General features: G+C 49.2%; 1 protein-coding gene across 1 annotated transcript in view; it reads right to left on the bottom strand.

Moving 5' to 3' along the window:
- The window catches only part of SAMM50 (SAMM50 sorting and assembly machinery component), a 32,865-nt gene extending 22,602 nt beyond the window's left edge, over positions 1-10,263 (bottom strand). The window contains exons 1-4 of the mRNA XM_032882818.1: positions 10,076-10,263; positions 5,537-5,647; positions 2,959-3,060; positions 811-898 (exon numbers count right to left, since the gene is read on the bottom strand). Coding sequence (XP_032738709.1) covers positions 811-898; positions 2,959-3,060; positions 5,537-5,647; positions 10,076-10,096 — 322 coding nt within the window. The 5' untranslated portion in view covers positions 10,097-10,263. The remainder of the gene's footprint in view (positions 1-810; positions 899-2,958; positions 3,061-5,536; positions 5,648-10,075) is intronic.
- Between the last annotated feature and the right edge of the window lie 17 nt (positions 10,264-10,280).

Below are 10,280 nucleotides of genomic sequence, written 5' to 3' on the forward strand. Positions count from 1 at the left end.
ACTTCTGTCACTTACGTGTCTGGCCTGCAGCAAGTTAAACACCGAGCCTCGGTTTCCCCAGCTGGCAAACACCTGTTCTAAAATAACGCCCATCACTTCCCCAGGTTCTGGCGAGGCTTCTGTGGGATCCTGCACACCCACATGCTTACCAGAGCTCCGCCCAGCAGAGCTGCGTCGCTGCCCTCTCGGAGGGGGCAGGAAAGGCTGGCTGTCCCCCCCAGCCCCACCGCCCCCGACCCTGCTCTGCTGGAACAGAAGCCCCCATGGGAAGCAGCCTATGCCTTGCTCGATGCTGGTCCCTCCCTGGTACCCAGCACAGGGCCCGCCCGCAGCAGGTGCCATCAGTCCGAGCACCTGTCAACTAGGCCAGCTGACTTGTGCAAAGTCGAACAACAAACAAGCAAACAAGCAAACGAGCAAACACCAAAAAGAGAAATCTTATGCCTGGTGCCCTCCGGCTGAAAGCACACGTGCTGATGGAGCCCGTCTGCCGAGAGCCCGAAGGGACCCAGGCGGGGACCTGGGCAGGGCGGGGCTATCCCAATGAAGCCCGGCTCCCTCCCTTGGAGCCCTCCTAGAATGTGCACCAACCACTGGTTCAGATCATAGCATCTGCACAGTTCACCTGTCGCCCCTCAGCCTGACACTGGAAAAAGAAAAAGTCCAGTCACCCCTAACCAGGCACAGTGAACTACTGAGACCTCCACGCTTCGTAACCCTCCAGGCGCCATGTCTGGCCACACGTTCAGCTTTTGTGACCTGCCGCACGGATGGGAAGGGTAGAGAGAGACACCACGCGATGGCAGGTACCTTGACACGTATCGATCAAAACATCCACTTGTCTGAATATTCCCAGGCGAAGCAGCTTTTCACGGGCTTCGTGAGATTTCCGCATCACCTGCGAGAGAGCACGAGAGAAGGTCTTCGTCTAGGACAGCAACGCAGCTGGTGGCCGGCTGATCAGGCCGGGGGTTCAGCGCTGCTGCTCAGTCACCAAGAAGCCCCACAGAGCCCGGAAAGGTGAAGGGACGGACGAGCACTCAGGAAGCAACAGCGAGGCCCTCTTTGGAAGCACAAACCGTGGGCAAGGACAGGAAGCAGGTGCATTAACACAATCTTTCACAGAAACAAACAAAACGCGTCAAGATGCTCCCCGCCCGGCAGGAGCCCTCGCAGAGGGGATGACCCTTTGTTACAGTGGTTGTGTTTGGCGCAGGAGACACCATGTCGTTTGTGCCTTTTTGTGTTGCTCCCATTTCCTAACCCACACTCTGCTGCTTTTTCTCTCTCCAGCGTTGACAGTAGTGCCTTCTGATGCCAGGGGTCCTTTCCTGCTGGACAGACAGGCAGAAGGACAGCGCAGGAAAGGCTCTCAGGGAGCAGAGTGGGGCAGGACTCCTAATATGCATGGTTTACAGCTTGTCCGGCAGGAACAGGGGAGTCACTCTGGAGTTTCTAGTACGGGACAGCCAGGGTAGAATTTCCTCAGCAGAGACAACGATGGTGTGGATGAACATGGAGAAAGCAAAAGTGGCGGAGGGAGGCAGGAGAAGCTGCTCACAGAAGCCCCGGGAGCTGAGGGGGAAACTGTCAAGCACGGGTCATGGTGTCGGGGGAGGACAGACTACACATGTCACACGTGGAGCCCGAGGACGGTCACTGACTGGATGGAGGGCAGGAGAGAGAGGAGGCGGAAACAATTTTCCGCTCTGGGCTAAGCGCCTCTGGGTAGCATCAGAGAAGTCAGGGACGATGAGCTCTGTTCTAGCCACACAGGGCCGGAGGTGTCTGCAGAGATCCCATGAGGCAGGGGCACATTCGCGGCCAAAGCTCAACCCGGAGGCCTGGCGAGAAGTAGAAATGGAGGGGCCTACGGCACAGGCTGTAGTGAGACTAAGGCTGTGGGTGAGAGCCTCTGGGGGACGATCCTCATAGAAAAGCACCACGTAAGGACGGTCACGGGAGAGAAGCTGACGGTGCAGCCTAATGTGAACATGGGGAGAGGGGCAGGCAGCCCAGGAGAGCGTGGGATTGGTGGAAATCAGGGGGAGAGAAAATGCTGAGAAAGAGAGTAGATGTAAACAACCTCGAAAGACAACAGAACAAGACAAATGTATTCCGTGTCGGTGACAGAGATCACTTCTGTCCTATGCCAGGAGCTCTTACAAATTAATAAAAGCCTAACACTCCAATGGGAAATGGGAGACACCAACAGGTAATTCACAAGATACTTGCACGGCTAGTAAGCCTGGGAAAAGCGCTCGATCTCATTCACGGGGAAAAAGCCCCCATGAAAACAAGGGCACGGAGTATTTCACCGGACAGGTGGGCGAGAACTTTAAACGTGTTAATGTGAACAGATCTCCATAAAGTACCAAAAATGAAAGAGGCAGGAAAATGTGCGGAATGGAGTTATCGGGTCTACACATGGGCTACTCACACTGCACAGGAGCGCCAGCCCGAGGACCCACCAGGGAGGGAGACTGAGGCTGGCGGGGGAGGGACGTGCCTACCTTGCAGTACAGTGCCCTCTCTAACACCAGATGGCTAGATGCTTTTTTAAGATTGTGCTTATATATTACTTTAATTTTTTTTTTAAAAACTAGCAATTCTCTCTAAAATGAGAATGGCCAAACACGAGAGCATGCAGAGAGGGACTCAGCAAGCAACCGACTTGGGTCCGTGCTTGGGCATTTGTGAAGAACACACAGCAGGACCAGCCTCCGCGGCAAGAGAGGCTGGAGGGAAGGGCGGAAGCAAACACAGGTTAGGTTTGCGGGAGGCACCAGGACACAGGGGCGGGGGGGCTCGGCTCGGGGGCACTGAGGATCCCTTCAGGGTAGGAGGGAAGGTCATGTGCAGAGAGGCTCGGGGTGGGAGCTCAGGGCTTTGGGATGCGAGATCGGTAGGTTCTTCAGAAGGGAACGACAAACAATGCCAAGCAGGGAGACTACTTGCCTCAATCAGGTTTTTCGCCTTAAAAACGTCTCCAATTTCACATATGATGATATCATCTTTTGTTCTTCCAAGTCCATCAAAATGAACGTGTTGCACAACCACCTAAGTGTGACGAAGGGACATGGATTATGATTTTTTTTAGGTTTTAAGTGCTGGTCTTTCTGTTTTTATTTTTTGTTTAACACAGTGTTTTCAGTTTCAGGTGTACAACACAGTGAGCCCACGGTTCTGCACCTTACCCTGCGCTCATCAGGACAAGTGCACCCTTCCGCCCCGTCACCTGCTCCCTCCACCCCCCACCGGCCTCTCTGGTGGTGACCACCAGTTTGTTCTCTGTTCTCGCTTTGTCTTTTTTTCTTTGTCCACATGTTTTGTTTCTTAAGTTCAGCATATGAGTGAAATCATACGGTGTTTGTCTTTCTCCGACTGATTGCACTCAGCATCCCACTCTCAGCTCCGTCCATGTCACTGCCAACGGCACGATTTCGTTCTTTTTCGAGACCGAGGAGCGCTCCATTACACATCTACACCACATCTTTCTCCATTCGTCAGTCCACGGACACTTGGGGGCTTCCAGTTTGGCCACTGCAGAGAATGCTGCGACACGCGGTGCAATCTTTTCCAATTACAGTTTTCATATTCTCTGAGGAAACACCAGCAGTGGAACTACCGGATCACAGGGCAATTCTAACTTTGACGACCCTCCACACCGTGTTCCACAGTGGCTGCACCAGCCTGCACTCCCGCCCACAGTGCACAAGGGCTCTCCTTTCTCTGCAACCTTGCCAGCACCTGTTGTTTCTCATGTTGTTGATTTTAGCCGTTCTGACAGGTGTGAGGTGACAGCTCACCGTGGCTCTGATCTGCAGTTACATAATGATGAGTGATGTGGAGCATCTTTCTTACGTCCATCGGCCATCTGTATGTCTTCTTCGGAGAACTGTCTATACCTGTCTTCTGCCCATTTTCTAATTGGATTATTTGTTTTCTTGGTGTTAAGTCGTGTAATTTCTTTATGTATTTTGGACACTAATGCGTTATTGGAGACGTCATTTGCAAATATCCTCTCCCGTTCCCTAGGTTGCCTTTTAGGTTTGTTGACTGTTTCCTTTGCTGCACAGAAGCTTTTTAACTTGATGCAGTCCCAAGAGTTTAGTTTGCTTTTGTTTCTCCTGCTTCAGGGGATCTATCTGGAAAAGAGCCATTACGGCTGACGTCAGAGACATTACTGCCTGTGCCCTACTCTAGGACTTTAACGGCTTCAGGACTCATTTCAGTCCTTAGTGCATTCTGAGTTAATGTTTTGTGTATGGTGGAGGAAAGTGCTCCAGGTTCATTCTTTTGCAGGGACACGGACTATTAAGTACGATGCGGGACAAGAGAGCAGGCGTCAAGGCTAAAGACAAACGTCTGAAAGTTAATTCAAGGATTTTTTTTAAGTTCAATAATCCATACTTAATTCCAGACTTTATTTATTTTCCGGCCTTTTAGAAATCTGGTTACCCGAACTTATCCTTTGCCAGGTCTGTATTTCCTGTGCCTGAGCTTCCAAGGGTTCTGTAGCTGGATGACCAAGGACCACAACAGTCCTCATTCCAAGCAGACCACAGAGGCCCCGGGCAGCCTTCCCAGCATGCGCCCAGAGCACTGGCCCCAGGCCGAAGCTGTGACCCCCAATTTAATAACTGTGCATCTTGCTAGAGAGCTTGTGCGCGTATCAGTAAGCACGATAAATGCTGGCTCAGAGCCTCTTACTTCACTGTCATAAAACCTTACTTACTTCATTCATTCATTCAACAACGTACCGATCACCTAACACCAGGCGTCATTCTAAACACTGAGGACACAGCAGTGACCAGGACAAAATTCCTGACTCAATGGAGCTTAGTGGATGGTAATGAGTAACAGAGAAAAATAAAGCAGGGATAACAGGGAATATTAGGGAAATGCATATCTGAAAGTAATCAGAAGACTGCAGAAGACCTTAACTACACAGTCCCTGAAAATCTGCTTACACTTCTTTCCGCTGGATTTAAATTTCAAAGGCAACAAAGTTTAGGAAAAGTTTCATTCTTTCTTCTGGACACAGTATACACTTAATTATAACTTGAGTATGTCCTTGAAATGCTTCTTTTCTTATAACATAAATACAAAAATACATTTGTTTAAACTTCCCACATAGAGAGATGATTTCTGGAGCGCCTGGGTAGCTCAGTGGGTTAAGCCTCTGCCTTCGGCTCAGGTCATGATCTCAGGGTCCTGGGATTGAGCCCCATATCGGCTCTCTGCTCAGCAGGGGGCCTGCTTCCCCCTCCCCTTTTGCCCGCCTCTCTGCCTACTTGCAATCTCGCTTTCTGTCAAATAAATAAAATCTCAAAAAAATAAATAAATAAATAAACAATTACTCTAAAACCAGAAGCTACTTTTTAAAAGTCACCAGCCTTTCTAAAATGTAGCTGGCTACCAGGTCTTCTTAAATGAAGGCAATGGGACAGGTCAATCCTTCGGTCTCCCTGGGGGTCTGGGGAAGCAAATGGCTCCAGCAGGAACCGCATAAAGCCCTTCGGCAGAAACTCACATCTTTGTTTTCAAGAATCTCCTGTTTGGCTTCAGGTTCAACTTCAACAAACTCAGCTTCCTCTCCTAATGCGCCGAAATCAGGTCCATTAGGTGGAAGAGGCTCCAAACTCTGAAAGGGAGGGAGAAAACGGGGATTAAAAAACTTACGAAAAAACAAAAATCTTTGCATTTCGTCTTCAGATGGTGATCCAGAAAGCTAAGAACTGTGTTTCCCTCTGTGGAGTGGAGGCTGGGAAGCAAAGGACAGACCTAAGCATTATTGATATACAAGTCCTGAACTGGTTGTGAGCTCCCTGGTGTCCAGTGTATTATTAATAAATAAAATAAGGATGAAACATAACTGAAAGGGACAGGCACAAACCTATGATGACTGTGTCACGAATGGAGGCCTCTGGGGCTATGGCTATTTGGGTCTGTACACCTAAGGCCCATCTGAAGAAAAAAAATAGTTACAAAATAAGGTGCCAAAAAGACATTTATCAAAGGGGTCAACTGGGTGGCTCAGCTGATGAAGCATCTGACTCTTGATTTTGGCTCAGGTCATGATCTCAGGTCATGAGATCAAGCCAGGTGTTGGATTCTGCTCTCAGCAAGGGGTCTGCTTGACATTCTCTCTCCCTCTCCCTCTGTCCCGCCCCCTGCTCAGGAGGGCCCACACGTGCGGACACACTGTCTCCCGCCCTCCAAATAAATACATAAATCTTTTTTTTTTAAAACATCAAAGAAAGGAAAAAAAGTATTTTGTTTTAGAAAGTATCCTAATTTTTTTTATCAAAATTGGATACATTTTAGAATAATGACACTGACAAGTCAAATTTCTAAACCATATTTCTCTGTACCCTGAAAGTCTCATTCACACATTAAAAGGAACTGCCTATGTTCATAAAATGTACCAGAGAGCCGTCACTTTCTACAACCTGAACTGACCTCTCCTCTCGAAAGCATTAAGGCAACTTCTGAATAAGGATTCCACAAGCTGTGGCTGGTCTAGTACTTCCGGATGACATGATAACGTGATAGGATTTATAATTACTCACACGTATGATATTATATGTTACGTACATGCCTGCTTAAATACAGGGATTCCCAGACATTCCTGGAAAGGGATTCAGAAGGTCTAGTGTGGCACCAGGCAAATGTACAGTTATGCAAGTTTGGGGAAAACTGTCCTAACCAGCATCTGGCTGCTTCCTTACTCCACCAATTCTCAGCAAATAAGTGCTTTCAAGTGCGGCTGTGTTTGGCATCTGCAGTATGTGTGGCAGTGGAGACCCTGGGACACTACCCCTTTCCCCAGATACACTCGACAGACTCGTCGTATTTCCTCCATGTCCCTGGTTGTCTGGAAAGGTAACGACCTGACGTGTCCTCTTTCCCACTCCCGCTCTAAAAGACTGCGACAGCCCTCGAGTGTGCCTGGAGGTATAGAATGCAACCAGATTCTGTAGCAGGGCACATGAAGAACCTCTCCATAAGGCCCACACCTGCGACTCCAAGTTCAACCTCCAGGACCCCGCCGACCCTCATGTGCATGTTGGTGCAGACCTCTTCCTCTCCTCCCTGAAATGATCTGCCTGAAATGTGGTCTCTGTGAGCCACCCTTGGCTTCTTCAGGCAGAAGCAGTCCCTGCTGCAGTGGCACATCTCTTGACGCTGGCAGTCCACCCTGCCGCATGCCGAGCGCTGGGCTGACAGCAGTGCGCGAGACAGACCACGGCCTCATGGTGGTTGAAGCGGAATATTTACGTTAAGTAAATGGGGAAAATAATGCTGGGCAAAGAATATATCACTTGTTTCATATCATCTTTTCATTTCTGTGGTGTAATATCGTAAAACGGAATCGTTACTATAATCTCTCAAAATATTAACAAAAAAAGTAACTTTTTATCTGCACCATTTCACAAATACGCTTCCTATGTTTAAGTTTACATAGTGTAAAAAAGGATATTAAATTTGTGCTGATTCTGTATGCAGAGTGTATACTATGGTTAGGAACATATGCCCATATTCATTCTACTTGATATGAATGTTTAGCAAATATGCTTTGTCTGGGCACAAGGTTTACATTCCACGACACAAAAAAAACTTCCATTACAGTTCCTAAAATTTCAAAGCATGAAATAAGGCTCAGTAAAGATGTGCCATGCCCACCTGTATATTTTAGTCAGAAATTCAAACTTTAAGAGATGATGTCTTTATGATTCCACAGTTCCATCAAAGCTTAATGCCCTAAAATAACGGCCTTACTAATAGAGAAGCATTCATTCACCAAATATTAAGAACCCATCAAGTGGCAAGCACGTACAAGCTCCTCACCCTCACAAACTTACATTCCAGTGTCTGGAATATAACAGACAGCAGGCACGGGTTAAGTATTTGGTGAAATGAATTAAAATAAATATTTGGATCTAGCTCTATTCTTTCAGCAGCTCAGCTTACCAGCTGGCAAGTTTTCTTTTCTTTTTTTTTAAGATTTTATTTATTTGAGATGTGAGAGAGAGAGAGCGTGCGTGTGTGCACCAGGCGGAAAGGAACAGAAGAGGGAGAGGGAGAAGCAGACTCCCCACTGAGCAGGCAGCCTGACTAGGGCTCCATCCCAGGACCCTGGGATCTTGACCTGAGCTGAAGGCAGACACTTCACCGACGGAGCCACCCAGGCAATCCCAGCAAGTTTTCTTGAACGCCATGTGCCAGGTACTGCGCAAGGCAGTGCTAACTGAAGGGACAGAACATGCAATCAATTTAGCGAGTTATGAACAGCATCTTTAAAGGGATACAGGCTCAAGTCAAATAGGAAATTTAAGAAAGCATAACAGATATTCATGGTAAATGCTGTTTCACAAAATGTTTGTTTCCCATATGCGTTAGGGTACTAGATGGCAAACGTAAAATGTTTCCTTACTGTGAATCCTGACCAAAGCATTCAAGTGATGCTGGCCAGTGGGCTGTAAGCTCAAATTAAAGAATATGGTTTTAAACAATTTGATTTTTTATTTGACACAGAGAGACACAGCGAGAGAGAGAATACAAGCAGGGGGAGTGGGAGAGGGAGAAGCAGGCTTCCCGCTAAGCAGGGAGCCTGATGTGGGGCTCGATCCCAGGACCATGGGATCATGACCTGAGTTGAAGACAGCCACTTAATGACTGAGCCACCCAGGCGCCCCCACATTGAAGAATATTTTTTACCAACATATTAATCAAAGCAGCGATTTTAGTACCAAAAGAGCTCAATAACAACAAAGACTTTTGTTGTTGTTTTTTTTCTGTAACCCTAGCAGCCGTGCTGGGCGCCTAGTAGACCACCGGTAAATGTTATGGAAATAAATGAATGAATGCTTACTTTGTTGAAGATGTTACAAGGGATGCAAACCAAGTAAGATCCAGCTCTTACTGTAACATCTAGAAACTTACACCGGAAGACAGCAAGAGAAAAATCTAAAAGGAGCTAAGACAGGCGCCAAAGGAAAACACATCAAGGAAGTTATCAATCAGCACGTCCAAATGAGGGCAGATAAGGAGGAGGCTGATGGAGGAACTGACCCGAACCGAGCTCTAAGAGATGAGACTATGGCCATGGCTGACGATGGGCCTGGGGATGGGTGAGTGAGGAGCTGCTGGACATGCCCAAGGACCGTGTCAGAAGACCTGCTGTGTTTCATCTGAATGATCTGTGAAGGAGAGTGAAGTCCGACCGCCCACACCAAGCTGAGGGGGTCTGTGCTAAATTCTTTGGGAAGCAACCGGAAAGTATGGAAAACTCCTGAGCGGGACAAGTGAAAACAGTCCATGTTGCAGTAGAAAAGTAATGCGGACGCCTGGGACTCAGGAGGTCTGAGTTTTGGAACATTCTGAGGCTCTAACAAATGGGGCCTTGGACAAATATTCACACAAATTCTCTGGCTCTCAGTTAAGATTACGATAAAGGCGAGCAGTTTGGCAAGCAGTGGGGACGCACCGAGCACCCAAGTACTTTCACCCACTGTGTAACTCTGGCAACAAACTGGTTAAGGGCTTTTCCCGCCTCCACTTTAAAAGTGGTAACTACAGCAGGGGCAGCTTCTGTCTCTGCACCATAAGCAGGAGAAATGAGGGCTCCTAGATGGGTCTGGGTCTTCAAAGGACACTGGGTGCTCTAGGGGTCCACGAGGACCCCAGCTGGGGCTGAGCGGGAGACTGCAGAAGGTGACCCGTAAGAAGAGAAGACGCCCGAAACGGCGGAGGCCAGAAAAGTCAACTCTCCAAGAGGAAAACTTGTTACTCCGCCCCGGGTCACCACGCAAAGTTCGCTAGTCCTTTCTGAGCAACCTCCTCGCCGAGTGACCTTGGGCAAGTCACGCCCCTCCTCTGGGAACCGTTCTCCTGCTCCGAGGTCTGCGGGACCCGCTGGCAGCGTCTCTGCGGCCTCCACCACGAGGCGTCCAGGCCCTGCAGCCCTCGGCGCCCCCTTACCGAGGGAACCCCGGGCGCAGCCGCGAGAGCGTTTCCCCGCGGCGTTCGCCCAGAGGTCACGCGGCCCGCGGGTCGCTGGGCCTCTTACCCGGGCGTGCACTGTCCCCATGGCTCCCTCTCCGGCCGCCGCCTCGTAGAGGTTCCCGGGGTGACCACCGCTCCGCTGGTGAGGGCAGAGGGCGGGCCCGCGGTGACGGAGCTGTCAATCAGTGTAACATCCACCAGACCCCGGACGCGGCGCACTGGGGGCAGCCATGATGCCCCGCCCCTTAGCTCACGATACTTCCTCTCAT

Source organism: Lontra canadensis, unplaced genomic scaffold, assembly GCF_010015895.1.
Source record: "Lontra canadensis isolate GAN:19392208 unplaced genomic scaffold, GSC_riverotter_1.0 scaffold84, whole genome shotgun sequence".
NCBI classification, from domain to species: domain Eukaryota; kingdom Metazoa; phylum Chordata; class Mammalia; order Carnivora; family Mustelidae; genus Lontra; species Lontra canadensis.